The following is a 19251-nucleotide window of genomic DNA, read 5'->3' as shown; positions in this document are numbered from 1 at the left end:
CCTGTCAACTGGCTAACTGTTGGTGACCTGCCTTGCTGTTTGCTGCCTGGGCCTGGATAGCCTGAATTTCTCTACAGAGGACTACCCAGCGGGCCTCAAGACTTGAAGGACCGCCAGTGTCTCACAACTGTCTCCCGGGAGTGAGTTGCACTGAGCCATTTGTACTGCTTTATAATTTAATTAACTGTTTATTTTTTATGTTATAGATCTATATAAATATAGAGAACCCTGTCCAACATAAACATCAATGTTTAATACAGCAAATCTATTCTTGAGATGGTTTCTAAATTGATGTGGGAGACATTCAAGGTCGCACACAGGCGCTTGTGGACTTTTTCATTTTCTTCAGCTTCAGTGTGAGCTGGCATAGGAACAATTGATGGGCTGATCCAGTCGGTCCCTGGCAGCCTTTTCACTGATAGTGAGCTTCTTCAGCACCTTTCCAGACATAGCTGACTTGGGTCCTGTGTCTTCCACCTGGTGAGGACCATTCGTATGGCTACCCTCCGGGTTATAGAAAAAATATGCTTGCAATAAAGAAGTGGATAGTCTTGCAAAATTCTTATCATACAATCTCAGCATCCTTTCTATCACCAAGGCCATTATTTCCAAGGGCGAATTCTTTTTTGTTTCTAACGCTGGCATTCCAGTCACCAGTAATTATTGATCCAGCTTGGTGGCATGCTTGATAGATTGTAGAATACAAAAGTTGGGATGGGCAGGGGAATCTCCAGTTTCTTCAAGACCTTTGGCAATAGAGGCTGATGGGTAAGTGTGAGCAATGGTCACATTAACTGGTCTTCCTTGTAGGCAGTATGGGTACTATGCAATCGCTCATACCACTATACTGTAAGACAGACTGCGAAATGTTCTTTTTTGATAAACGTGACGCCAGTCCTTTCAATTTATCATCCCGGGCATAACAGACAATATGATTGCCTGACTTAAAATGACTTAATACCAGTCCTTTTCAGCTCCATATGGACTATGTTACCAATCTTCACGTATTCCCTTTCAATTCTGGCAACTTCCAAATTTTCCAGAATCGTCCTTCATACATTCCACATCCTGCGGGAGGATGCTTGCAGCTGTTTCTTCTCATCTGGAGTCATGCATGCCACACCAGAAAATGAAGGTCCTGGAAAGCTTGACTTCGTCCTGACTTCCCTCTGAGGAGGTAGCTCTTCCCCAATTATAGTCTGAGAGCCTTCTAGTGTGAGAGGGAGATCATCGGTAAGGTTCTCACTGGCCAATCTTTTCACAAGTAGATCACCAAGTACTACTTGCAGTCTGTCTTAGCCTGAAAGTCCGCCAGGAGTGACCCTGCTCGTATTTTGAAATACCACGTGGCGTAACTTCCAGCTTCACATCAACAGGCAAAAAATCAACAAGATGACAGAAGAGAGGTGGCGTCAACTCTCATGACCAATGGCACATACCTTCCTAGCTTTAGTCACGCTTTTGTTAACAAGGTGATGAGTCATGGGCTCAATGGCTCCTTTTGACCTGCAAGCAATCCTGGTCATTGCACTTCACCCATCATCCATAGAACCGCCAATCATGAAGCTATACTGTGTGTATCACCGTATCCGCTGCATCAAAACGAGCTTGGCGATCATGTTATATGCTGCCAGAGGGATCCTGCTCTTCCCAGCTCCATTACCATACACTTGGGGCTGTTTGTCTGTCTCACATGAGAGACTACATGCTCCACCAGCACACAAGCTGGTCGCCTTTCTAGTGAACAAAGCCTAATACAGTGCTAGCATATTTGGTGCATACAAAAGGTACTCAACTAGATCAGACTCAAAAAAGCTACAAATAGCAAAACACAGATTTTACACAGGCCTAAAACTCACTGGAGAATAGTAAAAAGCTGAACAACAACAAATTTCTTCTGGAAATTAAGGGAGACTAACGAATATGGATGAGAAAGCATGTGGACGTAAAGAAATGAGAAGTTCTAATATACCAAGTTCAAACTGAAAAGGTCCTAGAATTTGAGGCATGCCCCAGTAAGCGAGTTAATAAGCCCAATGACTTGTCATATGGATGCACCTCCATAACTTTAAATTGCTAATACTCAGGATCTAACTTGGGATCCCTAATACATTGTACATCACTTTAACATATAGCCCTGGCTCTGATAATATTCCATTATTGACTTAAGACCTCAAAATTGAGTAAGTCCTAAAGCGATTACATACAGGGGTTCTCAGAAAAACTGATGAGGGAATGGTTCTGGGCGCCAACAGCAGTCATCACAATCAAGGGCAGGTAAGAATGGTAACGGCCCAGGTACAAATTTTAAAAGATACACTATTATTAAATTCAATTATATGTGTGCTGAATGCAGTAAGTCACTAGTAAAAGCAGCTGAGGAAAAAATTCTAAAGGTATATTTGAGGCAAATACTTATTCCCAGATTAACACAGCAAATCATTTATTAAGCCTGACATACATCTTCTCACCAAAGATAATAAATCTTGTTTTGCTGCTGCCGTTTTCGAATCCTGAAGAGGGGTAGGGGATAGGGGAGAACTCTGGTCGTCAGCGTCACATGGCAAATGTCTGGCTATGACCCAAGGGAACCCCCCCAAAGAAAGACTGGCTTAGTCCGACTCTCGATACAAGTGGCCTCGCTGATAATGCAGTTTGTCTTTATAGCCTTTAAGAGAAACGTCACTGATGTTCAAAACAATGCTTTCAACTCCCAGGGATAAAAAAGACGATGGGAAAGGCGAAGACTTCAAGGAAACAGAATTTCCAACTGCTTTCCCTCATCAAGCGATGAGGGAGGCCTGGTGGACTGGTTACCAGGTGGACTGCTAAACCGGCAAGGCCAGCAGTTCAAAACCATCAGCCCCTGCTCTGCAGGAGAGGAGGCTTTAGGCTCCTGTGGAAAACATTAACGCAGATGTAGTAGGGTTACCATTTTACACCTTAATCATTTGTTCTCCCTTTTGCGCCTTTTCAAATTTGTTTTCGTTTTTAATATGTTCAAATGAGGCGGGGGGGGGGGGGGGGGGGGGCTGTTCTGAGTCGGGATTGACTCAATGGCAGGTGAGTGTTGGAGTCAGAGGTAGGCAAGGCCATCACTGTTAGAGAAGGGGGTGGTGATTACCATGAGCAATGGGAAGACCCAGGCAGACACATCTCTCTCACACTCACACACACACACACCTGTCTATGAACAACTTGGCGAGGTACCGTATATACTCGAGTATATAAAGGTAGTTCCATCATGCAGTTCATCTGGAAGAGCCAGAATGCCAGGCAAAGCCAACTGCGTTATTTACAAAATAGTCAAAAACTAAGCACAGTTCAACCCACAAATGGTAGACAAAAATATATATATATCCAAAAAGTAGAATGTTATTCAGCAATAATAAATTCAATTACATATTATCTGAATACAGGAAGTCACATGCTACATAGTTAAACTTGAAGGTGAAAAGAAACAGACATGAGACCACATGCTGTAGGGATTCCATTTATATGCACTGTCCAGAAAAAGCACATCTAGAGACATAGTACACTAGTAGTTGCCTGAGACTCAGTGGAGGAATGGGAATTGGTAAGAGACATAAAACATACCTCAGTCATGCTGTTTACCCTGCTGAACAAATGGGTGTCTTTGCAAGGCCTATTCGAAGCAGTAGTCGGCATGGTAATGCACAACATCACATTGCTCAGTGTCTGTCCTACTCCCCGGGGCAGGCACCTCCCAATTTAACATCAGCTGTCGGCCACCTTCTCCTGCTATCTGTGCACAACACCTTGGCGCAGGCCAAGGGCAGGATAACACAAGGGTGCAAGCGGACAAGGAGAAGCCAGGTAAGGGTCCAAAGAGATCATCAAAGTCAGAGAAGGGACTGTGGAGAGCAGAGGTCAGCGAGGGGCGTCACGACTACGGGACTTAGCAGAAGGTGACGGAGTGGAACCCTTGCCCAGAGCATTTCTCATGAGCTCCACAAGGGGAGAGAAGGCAAGGTGGCAAAGGAGGGCAGGCCACACCACGCCCTTCCCAAGACATGCCAGGGCAGCGGTGGCAGTGTGTGAGTGTGTGTGTGTGTGTGTGTGTGTGTGTGTGTGTGTTGGGGGGGGGCAGGACACATGAGACTCACATAACACTGATTTTGCACAACTTGGTCATGGTACACAGCCGTGTCAGTGAGGAATGGCTGTAGAACAGTGCGGTGTTTGGAATTTAAAAATAAAAGGGAGGAAATAGAAGGTCCTATTAGGTTTGACGCCTGCAAAGCAGACAGAGCAGTAAGTTATTCAGCAGAGAAGAAACAGGTGCAACCTGAGTGGCGCATGAGGTCACCAAAAGGAAGCGAGCCCGTCTGTACCTGAAGAGCTCTCAAACACCCGTCGCTAGAGCGGCCAAAAGAATCAAAATACAGGTTGTCACCAGGAACACTGGCTGGTTGGTATGCTTCATGGCTGGGAAAGGCCCTGCTCTCCCACATCTCCACAAGCATGTCAGAGAAGCGCAGTGTCTGCAGCAATGGAAATCCGCCGGGACAACTCCATTCACTCTCTCCTTTAGGGTCACTAAGTCAGTCAACCTGCTGGCAAGGCACTTGGTGGAGCTTGTGGAGTCAGGAAAATCCTGTCTCTTCGAGAAACTCGCCCTGAGGATCCGCACCCAGGAGAGTGTACTGATCTCTATCTAACCGACCTACAATTATGTCTAATCGATCAGCAATCCCCTCGCACATGGAAGCCCCACTTCATTTTCTAGTGCTGGTGGTACAGTGGGCTAAGTGCAGGCTGCCATCTGCATCGTCAGCAGTTTGAAACCAGCAGCAACTCTGCAGAGAAAGACGGGGCTTTCTACTCCCGTGAACAGTTACCGTCTCAGAAGCACCCCAGGGCTCACTGTGAGTCAGCTCTGACTGGATAGCAGTCAAGTTTGATGTTCTTCAACATGAGCAGATAGTCAAGGATCTCCAGGAACTCAGGGGAAAATCTCAGCAGGAAAGATAACGGCCAAAATAAACTAACAGGAAAAAATTAACCTAGGAAAGGGGATGAAAAATGCAGGAGTACAAGGAAATCAAAAAATTTAAAAAGAATCCATAATCAATATCGTCAGATAGAAAATATTATATCCAAGAAAAAGTAAGATGTTTTTTAGAAAAGGAACAGGCTGTTTATATGGATCAAGAATATGATAAAAGTTCAAAATATAAGATACCTCATAATAGTACTTCATAAGAGACAAATTCATACAGAAAAAAAGAAGAAACTAAATCTAAGAAGAGGCTCTTCTTCCAAGGACTTCCTGAAGAGAAAGCAGAGAAGAATATCAAAGAATGATACAAAAAAATTTCCTAGGAAGCAAAGACCACTCCGGACAGAACGACAAGACCTACAAAACAGACAGACAACCTAAAGAACTTTCCCACCAGCTGACGCATCAGTAGATCCAATTTAAATGCAGAACAAAGACGCAGTGGTCCTACAAGAACTAAAACCTCTACACCCCATGGACCCTGTTTGGTATCAAGCCACTGGAGGCTGTGCTTCAGGGAAAGACGCTAGTAACCAAGAGAAAGAGGGTATTCCAGGACCACAGGTGTGCCCAGGTCAGCCTGCCCGCCTCTGCTCAGCATGGACCACAATGACAGCAAGGATGTCATTGTAAAATCAACAGCTAGAGGCCTAATTTGACAGGCATTTGAGGAGAAAGGTCACAATAGGTATGCAGATAACCAAGCAAATGAAAAAGGCAAAACAAGGGGAGAGGTATTGTTTTAAAAAGAAAAAAAAATGCAAGCATGGTAGACTGCTTAGTTCGGGATATTCAGTCCTGGTAATATAAATAACTACCATTTTAACCCAACATCCTCATGTCATCTTCAAAGGAGGCTGGAGCTGGGCCTGTAAATAGACTATCAGGAGGCCAACTCAGCCCTGTAAACACAGAACTCCGAAATCCAGCAAAAACGATCAGATGGGGCAGCTAAAGGCGCCAAAGGCAGATGCCCCCTAGGGGCCGGGCAGGGCAGGGTTTATTCTGAGCATACATTTATGACTCCTAATAAACTTCTAAAGACCCAAAGGGTTGTTGGAGTTTTTTAAGTTAACATATTAGGAGGCGCTTCTTTTCATTACTGACATTAAAATAAGGTAATTTGATGATAGTTAGAGGTCCAAAGCCCCAGGGGTCAAAGGTGCTTTAAGGTGCAAACTGCAAGCACTCCCAGCTTCTCAGCATGGGAGGCTCAAGCACTGGGCACAACCCACAGTCCCCATCTCTGTGAGGTCTCTACTGTCATCTTACCATCGGTCCATCTCCTGTCCTGCCTAAGCCCGCAAAGGTAGGCACAGCGCCCGTTCCGTTTTCCACTGTGCACCTAGAGCTCAAGCCAGCACAAGACATGCTTGCTGCACGAACCACTCCTGTGTGCTCCATCAGGTTCCATTCTCTCCCAGATTAATTCTACATCCCTCCTCATGTCAGACTATCTGAGACCCTGGCTTTTAACCCTCCTAAGTGCAAGAACTTTTCAATATCCCCTTCCTTTTGAAATTCTTGTGCGGGAGAAAGACTCAAATTCATTCTTGAAATAAGCCTCGCTCTTATACATATGTGAGTGTCTCTGGATTTGTTTCTCTAGTCAACCGACCTAAGACAATAAGGAAAGCAAATCTTTTAGAAATTACATTGAAAATCTGTTACTGTTGCTAGATGCCATGAAGTGAATGTGACGAAGAACTGTTTCCGTAAGGCTAGCTTCTAGGCTGTAATCCTGGCAGGAACAGACTGAAGTACTAACCTTTCAGTTAGCAGCTGAGTCAAATTACTAAATCTACCTTACTACTTGAAAATGGGCGATTCTGAGCATTACAGAAAAAGCGGAACACAGAATGAAATTTTTAAATCCATTTGTAAGTTCTCAAAATGCTTACTCACATATGCTCGGTATGATGAACCGACCAAAAAACAAAACCAAACAAACTCTCTTCCATCACATCACTGCTGACTCATCGCAACCCTACCGGGCAGAGGAGAACTGCCCCTGTGGGTTTCCGAGACTGTTAACTCTTTATAGGAGTAGAAAGCTTCATCTTTCTCCCGCCAAGTGGCAGTGGTTTCAAACTGCCAACCTTGCCCTTAGCAGCCCCACCACCCAACACATAAGCCCCGGGCCCCAGAGTTCCCAGGTCTCTGGTGCACAGCTCCGCTCCCGGGGCTGTTCCAGCTGGGGCGGAAAAGCAGCCCGCCTGTGCAACTACTACGTCTGTTGCTGCTGCCAACGTTGTTTTACATGAATGCAGTAGAGGATCATGAAAGTACTGATCCCAGTGCAAGGTCGCTAGGGTGTCATAAAAAAGACATCAGCGATGGAAAACACCTGAAGCTCCAGGGGCAGGTAATCTGTAACCTCGAACAGCAGTTCACAACCAGGTGGCCCAGCACTGACTAGCAGAGTCAAGGGAAGAGACGAAGGCACCCGTCTGGAATCTGTGTACCAGAGCCTCTTCCCTACACGGTCAGGTGGCTTCACTTACAGGAGGGTTGCCTTCCCGGGGCTGAAACGCCACAGCTGATGATTAGCGGAGAAGCTATGTTCAGGGAAGAGCTCTTTCCGAGGCGGAACGTATCATTTCAAAACTGGCCTCTTTGCTCTTCCATGATCGATCCATAAAAATGCGCGCACACCTACACTGTACCAAAAGCTCCGGAAAAATACTCCGGCATCTGTCAGCAGTAGACATCTATGGCAGGGCTTCCAAAACTTCATGTAAAACAAAGGGAGTCAGTAATGGAATTTGTCCCGTTTCTAAAGCCCCTTCATACACATACCAAATGTTGGTTAGATAAGAAAAGGGGCAAAATAGGAGTATGTGGCTATGCCAATGGCCAGAATATTTACACATTTTCAAGCTATAAGGAATTAAAACTGCAGCAGGATTTCTGTCTGGTGGTTGGATTTGCTTTCGGAAGCCTGAGGTCAGGACTGTGTAAGAGAGCTACATACCAGTCCTTGTTCAACAGGGCCTCCTCCCACTTTCCAAGTCCAGAATCCCTTCAGCATGAAGGAAGCCAAGGTCGCGGGGCAAGTCCGCACATGCCACACAGGCAGCTCAGCTGAGGCTCTGCCTCCCCCTAATGAAGACAGCTGCCTGCATCTCAATCAAGAACAGAATTGCTGAACGGCCTCGCAGATAAGTTTTAAATGCCTACTCCAAAACGTTAGACTGATGATGTCCAAGAGCCAGACAATGTGCACAGCATACTGTCACTGTGCAAACGACCGTGATTCTGCACTTCTGCCCTGTTAATCCCCAAGCCGCTCTCCACCTGAGTCAACAGCGTACCCATTCAAAAGGCTGGGGCAAAGCCTGCAGAGAGTAAGTGAATTGGGCAGAGTGACCACAGCAAGGAGGAAGACTGCTCACGAAATCTCTCACCCTAGTCTTTCGTAATTCACATCAATCTCCTCCAACATCCCAGCCGCCTCCACTTCTCTATCTAGGCCTCCACCACCTCTCTCAAGGTCCACAGTCAAGCAAGGCCCAAGGCATTCCCAAAACAAAAGCATCTGATGAAGCCCTTGCACCTAAAACTCCTTAATCCCAACAAAACTTCCTGGGTCTCCACCCTGCGTAACAAGGCGGCCCCTCCTTCCCAGGCCTCTCAGGTGCTGGGAGAGATTCTCATTACTCCCTCAACCTCCTGCCGTCTTGAAGGCCACCCTTCCCATCACCACGCCAGGCCCAGGCTGGCATTTATCACAGACCTCGTACTGCTATCCAGTCGATGCTGACTCAGTGACCCCGCAGGACAGGGTAGAACTGCTCCTGCGGGTTTCGAGATGCTAATTCAAAGGGAGTTGAAAGTCCTGTCTTTCTCTCCTGGAGCGGCTGGTGATTTCAAACCCCTGAGCCTGAGGTGAATAGCCCAATGTGTAAAATACTCTGCCACCAAGGTTCTCAGTGCCCAACAGGTAGCAAACTCTGGGCTAGCTCTCCTGACCCTGCAATTACTGTGGCCTGGAGCACCCTCCACACCCACTCCCAGCCCTTGTGCGGAGTAAACCCAGGCTCTTGGCGCTTTGCTCCTGGATTCTAAGCACCCTGAGGCCCCGTTAACGTCCAATTCTCACTGGGGCCAATAGTGCCTTTCAAGGAGAATGCTCTTCAGGTTAGCAGCTTTTTCCTACTCAAGCAATTCTGACACAACAGCCACAGAGCCCTCACAAAATAAAAAACCCCGTACCCCAAGAAAAACACAAAAAATCTAGAAGTAACAATAAAAAACAAAACCCCACAGAGACAAATGTTGATTTATTAGTTCTGGTTATAGTTTCTTATACCATCACTGTCGCCTCCCCTTGAATGAAACAGTTAACAATGCTCTCTCTACAACCTGCAGGGTAAACATGCACAAACTCATTCTACCAGGAGCCCTGGAGGGCTGCAATACGAAGGTCAGCCGTTCAAAACCACCAGCAGCCGCTCCCCAGGAGGAAGGCAGGGAAAGCTACTGACAGGTTCAGAAACTCGCAGGGCAGTCCTACCCTGTCCTACGGTCCCTCTGAGTCAGCATCGACTCCGTGGCAGTGAGTTTGGTGTTTGGTTTGGCACATGGTACTGTGAATGTAACCTTGTAAACAGATATTCACAGCCATTTTCTCCAAGTTTTCATTGTGTATCCTTCCTTCTGTGCCCTCCCCAAATCTTAAAACTAGAACTGAATTTGTCTAAACAGAAAAACCCATTTTCTAACTTTTTTCCAAGATAAAGTTGGATACTGCTCAACAACTCAAACCAGTTAGCATTCTTTCTCTCAAATATACAGGCAAAATAAAAATGCACAAAATAAGTCTGTTATCAAAACTCAGAAAACTCACTTTTAAGTCAATCACTTTGAGTAGTATATTCTCAAAATAAGTAACCTCAACCCTAAAAAACTAAGCTCATAGGAGGAAAAAAAGTACAAAATGGGAACTACGGAATTAACTAGGTACAGGTTTTTCTCAGCTTACAGGTGAGCTTTACCTTAATTTACAAATGCAAACTTCTTTGCTAATCACCAATTGGTTATGTATCTTTTCCAAACTGATGCCATGTGGTCACATTCAGGATGTGTAACAGCAATACACAAACACTGAAGCATTACTAACCAACATCCCTACACCACCACATGCAAGTCAGCAAAAATGCCACATAAAACCCCATGCACCCAAGTAAGCCTTCTAGAAAGTTAACATTTAAAAGGAGAAAACAGATGATACTTGTCTGGAAATTTCCAATCTCTAGTGAACCTCCCAATATCCACTGGTAAACATTAGCGTTTCCTATGACAGGAAAATTCTGTATGTGATACTCAGGGAAATGTTAACACTGAGTATATGATACTTAAAGAATGTTTAGGTGTGATAATGGCTTTGTGCGTATGTAAAAAGAGGGGGACCTGCTTTAGTCTTTGAGATTTACGTTAAGATAACAGAGAAGAGGAATACAGATGAACCAAGATTAGTCATGTGCTGGTAACTGCTCTATAGGGTGCTTTATTCTATTTCTGCAGTTTTTAAAAACTCCAAAATAACTTTTAAAAAGTAGCTGCTTAAGGGCCATGTTTTGTTCTGGATTGTCTGCCGCGATCACGCAGATTCTTTAATTCACTGGCTTTGCATAATTACAGGAAAAAGTCTGCAACTGTACAGGCTTGGAAGCCAGCAAGCTGTGCCATTCGGGGTATCCTGAATGCTTCCCTAGGTAGTGCTCCGCGAACGAACTTCAAAACGCTCTACCGGGAGGTCGGAGACTCCCCGAGAAGAAATGAGGAGAGGGGAAACCTTAATAAGGAACTTGTCCCAACTGTGACCATACAAAGCTCCCATCTCTGCACCACCACCGAAGACACACTCAAGTTGGTTCTTCCGTCATTTAAAAACTGACAGATCCTTCCCGCTTACTGTACTGTGCTAAGCACGGCTGCAGACCCAAGAAGACACAAACAATCCACGACTGTGCCACCAGGTCAGAACCCAGCTTTGGCTAACTTACTTGGAAGAGGAGCACGCTCACCACTTAGATTTGGCCAGGAAAACTAGGTTAGAAGAAGGAGGGGGAAAGCCTGGCACTTAAACAGTGAGGCTAGAGAAGGTCTCCAAGGCTACTCAGTGAAAGGAACACCACCTTTTCCAACATTTTCCAAACACTTCCAAGTTCAGTTGAGCCCAGCAGCCTGAATTAACAGGGCTCCCTTTCAAATTCAAAAATCTGGCCTGGGCCCTAACAGTTAACCAACCAAACACATGCTAATTCACTTGAGCGCCCCTAGAAATATGGACTCAAATTCAGACTCAAGGCCTCCAGGGCCCAAGCTGGAAGGTGGGCAAACAAATCCTCTTATAAAGCAGGAGAGAGACAATGGGATGCACACAACCCTAAGGAAGCATCTATTGTTATCTAACAAAACCTCCCAGCCCCCTTCCTCCCACCCACCCCGCCCAGCTTAACAAAGTAATGGCATTCTTCTTGGGGAAACCCCAAAGCCTAGCTCCTGGTCAGATTTTGGTGTTGGCTTCTTTCCTAACCTTACAGGGTTCCCAAAGGGAACAGCTGGGAAACTCCTCCAAGGCAGAGGTGACTTTTTGGAGATGTCAGGAAACAAAACCAGGCCGGGCGAATCTATTGTGCTGTACATTTTCAAAGCCTTGCTCGTCCCCATTGCCTGCAGGTCTTTCACAATCTTTCAAATAAACCCACAGTGGGCAAAATGAACACCGCTGTGAGTCACACAGGTGTCAGCTACTCCTCACAGCCTCAAACTGTCCGCAGATTTGTTCATTTCATTCGTGATGGGGGGGAGGAGTTTAAAGAGAGAGAAAGACCTAGAATGGGTGTGAAACCAGGGCATCCTCTTTAGACTCCTCTCTGCTCTCACTCATTCCTGTTTCAGTTACACACCTGTCAAACAGGTTATTCCTGGAATTCAGATTTTATAATCTCCTCACTGTAAGTCCTCCTGTTGCCCAAACACACATCTCTCCCTGCTTTCCCAAAACATGTATCCATCAGTCCAGTGTTTGATAGACAGGAGTCATAAAGAAGTCCCAGTGAAGCACCAAACTCCGCGCCTTGGGCACCGGGCAAGCTTTCCAAGGAGGAAGCCTGGTGACCACTTTCAGAATGGCCAAAGCAATTGAAAGGGGGGTGGGGGGAGAGAATCATTAAATGCGGCCTGCTCTTTTTGAATTTCAATTAACACACAAATACAGACAGCCAGATATGGGGAGGGATTTTTTTAAATGAAGGTTATCTTCATGAAAAAAAATGCCTTTCCACTTTATTGAAGAAAAAAAGTGCATGCCTAAGAATGTAGTGTATTTCCCTATCTCAAAGCCAGGAAATGAGGTCTTCTCGGGCCAGTCTGAATATAAACTCTGTTTAAAAACAGAGAGACTGCGAGGCGAAACCCCTGGGCTAACTTTGGCCAAGCGGCGTGGCCTGCAGTCACCCCTTCCCCGGGCTCCCCACACGAAGTTTCCACACGCCACGGGAAACAAAGAAAGCGCCCGCACCGACCTTATAGACTTGTCCGTAGGTGCCATTTCCCACCACTTCCACCAGCTCGAAAATCCCAGCAGGGTCCTGGAGAGGAAGGCGGGGAGGGGTTACGATTTAAAAGAAAACCCCACCACCCCAAAAATTGAATGCACCCCGCGGGGCAGTTGTGGGAGGGCGACTACCAAAGAGGCCGGCTGCGCCCCGGGGCCCGAGCCCAGCGCCCGGCACCCCGCACCCGGCGCCCCGCGCCCCGGGCACATGCCGACGCAGGCAGACAAAGGAGCCGCCGCGCCCGCCGGCTCTGCCCGCCGCGGCGCCCGAGCGCCCGGGCCGGCCAGGGGCGCGGCCCCCGCTGCCCGCCGCCCGCCGCCCGCCGCCCTCCGCGGGCCCCCGGCGGGGCCGCTCACCCGCAGCGACGAGAGGTCGATGTCCACCAGACTTTTCGCAGGGGAGTCGTTCGCCATCTTCCCTTGCACGCAGCGCACACGCACCAAGGGCGGCGATCGAGACCGGGGGGTCGAGGCGCCGTGGCCAGAGGCCAAGCCGGCGGCGGCGCGCTCCGGGAGCCGGGCCGGGGCTCGGGCGGCGGCGGGCTCGGCCCCGCTCTGGGCTCTCCGCGGGCCGCCGGGCCGCGCGCGGAGGAGGCGGGCGCTCGGAGCGTGCGCGGGGCGGCGGCGGCGGCGCTCACACCATGGCGCGGGCGCGGCGCTCAGGCCCCCCGGCGCGCAGCGGCCGCGGGCGTCGCCCGCGCTCAGCCCCGGAGCCCGCGCCGCGCGCCGCGCGCATCGAGGACGCGGCCCGGAGCGTGGGGCCGCGGCGCCGCCGCCGAGAGGGGAGCGGGGAGCGGGCGAGGCGGCGAGACAAAGATCGCCCGGGAGGCGGAGGCGGAGAGGGAGGCGGCGGCGGCGGCGAAAAAGGAGGAGGAGAAACGGGACACCGAAAATCTCGGGTGAAGAGCGAGAACACAGCTCCCCCTTCCCTTCTCCGGCAGGAAAAGCGGGCGGAAACGCACTCCCGGCCTGCGGCCCTGCAGGGAAGGCGCGGGGCGCGCCCGCCGCCCGGCCCCGCCGCCGCCGCCGCCCCGCGCCGCGTGAATATTCATCAGGGGCGGGGCCGGAACAATGGCCCGGACGCCGGGTGCCCAGGGTGGGGCCTCGCGCCCGACCGCGTTCGCCGCCCGCGAGGTGGCAAGAGCGGGGCTCGGTCCCGGAGGGAGGGAAGGGGCTGCGATGTCCCCGGGACGGTGCTGAGGGTGAGCCAGCGCCCCCGCCTCGCACGAACCATCCACCAAGGAAAATGAACTTGGACCCCGAATGCCCAGAGGCCGATGTACCCCCTTCTCCCTCTCAGACAGAAGGTGTGAAGGGCCTTGCTCCGCTGGATCTAAAGGGATGAGGAAAGGGGTGTATCCAAGCGGAGGGGGTCCCCCCCTTGCCCCTCTCGCACATTTCTGCCCCTCCGCCGCCAGCACCGGATAGGGTACCTTGAAGATCCTCAGTTCCGATTTCCCTACGTGGTTTGCTTGCCCCTTATCTCCTGTGCCAGAATAAAATTGTGACACCGTAGCACTTGCTGGATCGCGGGAGCATCCCTGGGCTGCCCAGCCCCAGAGACAAATCCTCCACCTGCCTTGCTCAGCTCACCCTCCTGCGCTCAGGTCTGGGGCCCTCAGTGTTATGTGCCTACGGATCAGTAGGGTTAGCTCGCTTCCTGCAGCGACGAAAACTTGTCAGTAGTTCGTGTAATTAACCTGGTGGAACAAGTGGTTTGAGGTTGGCTGCTAAATGAAAAATTGGAGATCGGAACCCACCAAGCTCTACTGTCCAAATTTTTCCAGTGGCCCACTGTTCACTGACCTTAGGTGTTCGCCACCTTGAGTTACATCAGAATCTGTTAGGAGGGCGGAGGAAAGGACTGGTTGCTAAGCCCCACCTCCAGAGTTTGATGCTGTAGGTCTGAGGGAGGCCTGGGGCTTTGTCTTTGTACCTGATGCTTATGTTGCGCTTACAGCAGCCACCCTGTAAGAAAGGCCAAAGCCTCCCCACTGGGCCTCCCAGCTGTCACCATGATGATCAGCCCTGTGATCTACCCATTCTCCGGCACTTATTGTGCCCCTGGCTGTGCACAGTGGGTTTGCATAGAACACAAAACCCATAAGCTGCAGCAGTATGGTCAACAGAAAACATTGGGGTGGTTAGAGATTCCCAATTTTACCTGGATGCACAATCAACACCTATGGAAGCAGAAATCAAATGACCTATTGCTTTGGGCAAATCTGCTGCCTGAGACCTCTTTAAAATGTGGAAGAGAAAGGATGAATGTGCCTGACTCACGCCATGATGTTTTTAGTCCCCGTATAGGTATGTGAATTCTGGACAGTGAATAAGGAGGGCCCGAGGGGTCATACTACCATCGAGTCAACTCTGACTCATAGTGACCCTGTGGGGTACGGTAGAACTGCACTTGTGGGGTTCCAAGACTATAACTTTCTACAGAACCAGAAAGCCTCATCCTTCTCCTGCAACCGAAGAATTGGTGCCTGTGAATTAAGTTGGCAACAAATATTGAATATACCATGGACTGCCAGACAAAACACAGAGCCCCGGTGGTGTAGTGCGTTCCGTGTCAGCAGCTGAGACCCACGGGCCACTCTGCAGGAGAAAGATGTACAGATCCGTAAAGATGTACAGGCTTGGGAGCCCCGTTGAGCCATTTTGCTCTGTCCTGTAGGGTCGCTATGAGTCAGAATAGACTCGATGGCAGTGGGTTGAGCTGGGTTTTGACTAGCCAGAAAAACTAACAAAGGTGTCTTGGATGAAGTGCAGTCAAAAAGCTCATGTTAGTCTGATAGACTAGAGAAACAAATCCATGGAAACTCATACATGTGTAAGACACAGTTTTATATAAAGGATAAGTATATATTAAGCATCCCAACCCAGTCCAAGCCCATAAGTCCAATGTTAGCCCATATGTCCGATGCCAATCTATAAAGTCCTCTTCAGACTCACGAAACACATGCAATGATGCCAAATGTAGGACGATTGCAGGCCAGTGAGTAGAAAGTCTTTGGATGCAGTGGCGTTGTAAGCATCCCAGCACTGGCAGGGGTTTCTACGTGGCTTCTCTGGCTTCAGAGGTCTAGTTGCATCAAGGTAGGTCCAGGTGGCTTTTAGAGTTCAAGGCACTAGTATAGTTCCATGTGCCTTGCCAGCTGCAATGTTGCCCAGGGAGTGAGCAGAGAGAGAGAGAGGTGTCTCCCGCCTCCAAGTAGGAAATACCGGATTTCCCAAAATTCTCAGAAGGCCATGCCCACACAGAGGCCTCATTGGCTATGACCCAATTGACAGGCTAGACTCCACCCTTCACTCTTAATCCTCTCAATTCTCCCTAATTGACACCAGATGATGTAACTGCCACAAGCTCCTTGGAAACAAGGATGCCTAGATTTCATCTCACATTCTTTGGCCAAGTTATCAGGAGGGGCCAGTCGCTGGAGAAGGACCTCATGCTTGGTAATGTAGGTATCAAAAGAGAAGACCCTCAACAAGCACTTTTTCCATGAGCACAACTAGACCCTAGGCAATAACACTAGGGAGCCCCAAGCCATCCTCCTTCTGCACATTAATGTTATTAGGTTGAGGCCCACCACAGACCAACCCTTTCCTCTCTGCCTATTCAAGTATCCTCTCATCTCAAGCCCAACTCAGAACCATTTCCTTCTCCTAGAAGCCGCCTCTAAATTGCTCTCCTGAACTAGTCTCCCCCATCACCATCATGAAAGAGTTCCCACAAACAGCTCAGTATCTATTCTTGAAGTGCCTACTAAGTGCAAGGAACTGGCTTGGCCATTTCCTAGGATATAAGCAGGGTTTAAACAGCCTTCCCTAGGAGAGCATAGAATCTCAAAATAAGCATAAGATCGTTCCACAAATAGTTATAATAAAAGAACATGTAAAATTCTGGCAAGATAGAAAAAAAGTGGGTCTCGTAGAAACGTGTTGGATTTGAGGCAAACCTGAAATGGCTTTGAACCTAGTTCTGCACTGCCATGTACATGTTGCTTAATCTGACTCCAAGTTCCCTTTCTATACAGTGGATGAAGACTGACCAGAAGAAGAGCAGTTAGGAAGCCATTGCAAGAGCCCGGACCAGGCTCCTACAGCCTGGTGACAGGAGATACAAGACGTCTTGGGCAGGTAAACCCTGAAACTTGACGTCTGACAGGATTCCAGAAGACAGTGTAGATAGGAGATAAAATATTTGTGTGTGTGTGAAGTTTCAAGTGGCATTTACACTTGGGAGGATGCTGTAAATGCAGAGGAAACAGTGAGGTGCTACACTGTAACAGGGGAAGGCCAGACTTTGCTTTGGACCCTGTGTCAGGTGAGTTAATTTTATGTGTGGGGTATGTACATATCTGCCCAATTTCCAACTGCAGTCAGTTTGGGAGCATAGGAGCCATGTCTTCCATCAAAAGCCATGCTCGATACATGCTACCGAGAAGTTGGCGCGATTCGCAGCCTTGGTCCGTGGGGGTCTGTTTGAGAACAGCTGACACTGAGTCAGTCCCAATACTTGGCGGCCCTAGGTGTGTCTGAACAGACCCTAGATGTGTCAGAATAGAATTGTGCTCCATAGGGTTTTCGATGGCTGGTTTTTCGCCAGCATATTGCCAGATCTTTCTCGTAAGTTACCTCCAGGTGGGCTCAAACTTCCAACCTCTCAGGTAGCAGCCAAGCACATTCACCTCTTGCAGCATCCAAGATCTGGACACCCTAAAAGACGAGCAGGAGGGTAAAAAGGAGAATATATGCCATTTTAGAATGGGAAAAGAATAAGGAGTTGAAAGAAGCAGCAGATGAGTCACCCTGGGCCAGAGGCCTCAGTTTAGAGACTGTTGAGAGAGAAGACTGAACCAGAAGTCAAAACGAAGATAAGGACAAATGAAAGTTAACAATAGAACCCGGGCTCCCCATCAGGGAACAAAGGTCTTTGGGAGGGGGGCTAAGAGACTGATTTATGTAACCCGTATTTACTCCTCTTGTTAGGTGCTGTCCAGTGGGTTCCAACTCATGGTGACCCTACATGCGACAGAAGGAAACACCAACAGTCAATTGTTGGGAGGCTAGGACCCATCGCTGCAGTCACTGTGTCAGCCCATCTTATGGCGGGTCTTCCTCTTTTTTCATTGCCCTTCTGTTTACCAAGCATGCTGTCCTTTGCCAGGGCAAAAGAGGATCGACATAACAATAAAAGTTGGTAACGAAACAGGAAATGCTCTGATTTCAGAAGCAAGCTTCAGCCCTGCCCTATAAAGACCATCTTTGAGCTTTGGCAGAGAACCGGCAAGCTCTCTCGTTAACTAGTTGATCGGTGGAACTAAAAGGAAGTAACCAGCCCAGCAGAGAACAGAGTAGAAGGAATGAGCTGCAGAAACAGATCAAAGGGCAACCAAAGAGGAAGTGAACCAGAGGTGGCACGGACACCCAGGCCTAGCCACGCAGGGCTGTGAGCATCGCCAGCTCTGGGAGGAAGAAACTGTTTCACCTTGGGTCTCCCCAAAACAGATCCCGAGACAAGGAGCATTTATAAGTGGGTGGTTTATTTGGGGAGTCCCTGGGTGGTACCAATAGTTAACACATGGCGCTGCTAACTTAAAGGTTGGGAGTTCAGGCCCCCCGGAGGGACCTCAAAAGAAAGGCCTGGGATCACCTTCTTCACAGTCAGCCATGAGAAACCCCACGGAGCACAGTGGGGCTCTATTCTGGCCCACGTGAGGTCGTCCTAAGTGGGAATCAACTCAGAGACAATGGGTAGCTTACGCGTGAGGCGATCCCAGGAAGCATGAGTTCTGGGGAAGGGAAGCATGGAATGGAGGTGAGTGAGCCCGTGGGGTGTGTTGGAGTTTGGGGGATGTGTGCCTTGAACTTGGGACCCTAAATCCCAGGAAGTGACCACATCCATAGCAGGCTATTCCTGGACCCCCTCAATCGGTTTTATCCAGCTAGGAAGATAAGTTTCAGCTAGCCTGAAAAAAATGAACAAATAGTTAAGTTCACCTTACTGATGTGAACCTGTGTTCACAGATTTTGTAGACATGGTTTGCATGTTTATAATATATATCATTTTAAATACAGAAGAACTTGCTTTTTATCAAAGACCTATTAGGAAATCTTTTGTAAAGTGAATTGCTGTCCCTTGACGTATCCTTTTTGTAACGCTCCCTTTATCAGGATAGCGAAAATGAATGTAAGCTGGGAAGAGACCTTTAGCTGCACAGGGGTCCGAAAAAATGAGGTCAATGAGAGACCTGTCTTTAGCATTCAATATGGGAGTCCTCGCAAGTGGTTGGGAGAAGCTGAACGGGAATGTGGAAAGTTTCAGGTAGGTCTGGTTTTGATAAATAGGTGGGCAAGGGGAATCAGGGGCTCTGCTAATGCCAAGAATGTCTTGCTAGCGGAAGAGGTAAAACTAAACCCGCCGCCCTCATGCCCATTCCAACACAGAGCAACTCTGGGGAGGAGTGGCGTGGTTGCACTTGGACAGGCGTAGAGAGCCTCATCTTTCCACTGCAGAGCCACGGGTGGGCTTGCATCGCCAACCTTGCAGTTCACAGCCCGCCTAACCCACAGCACCACCACCTGAAGAGGTAAGAGACTAACAGTTTCTGTGCTTCTCGTTAAGGAACTATGGCATGGACTGAAGGATGCCTCT

General features: G+C 48.6%; 1 protein-coding gene across 50 annotated transcripts in view; it reads right to left on the bottom strand.

Moving 5' to 3' along the window:
• The window catches only part of MAP4K4 (mitogen-activated protein kinase kinase kinase kinase 4), a 200881-nt gene extending 187733 nt beyond the window's left edge, over positions 1-13148 (bottom strand). For 23 of the 50 annotated variants that reach the window (XM_075563317.1, XM_075563298.1, XM_075563306.1 and 20 more), the window contains exons 1-2: positions 12945-13146; positions 12556-12621 (exon numbers count right to left, since the gene is read on the bottom strand). In XM_075563317.1, coding sequence (XP_075419432.1) covers positions 12556-12621; positions 12945-13001 — 123 coding nt within the window. In that variant the 5' untranslated portion in view covers positions 13002-13146. Of the gene's footprint in view, positions 1-12555; positions 12622-12944 lie in introns of all 50 variants that reach the window. The other 27 variants (XM_075563274.1, XM_075563282.1, XM_075563283.1 and 24 more) reach the window with 3 other exon arrangements.
• Positions 13149-19251: the final 6103 nt, after the last annotated feature.

This window comes from Tenrec ecaudatus, chromosome 11, assembly GCF_050624435.1.
Source record: "Tenrec ecaudatus isolate mTenEca1 chromosome 11, mTenEca1.hap1, whole genome shotgun sequence".
In the NCBI taxonomy this organism is placed as follows: domain Eukaryota; kingdom Metazoa; phylum Chordata; class Mammalia; order Afrosoricida; family Tenrecidae; genus Tenrec; species Tenrec ecaudatus.
Note: the sequence above shows the minus strand (reverse complement) of the source record. Positions and strands in the feature narration are given on the sequence as shown.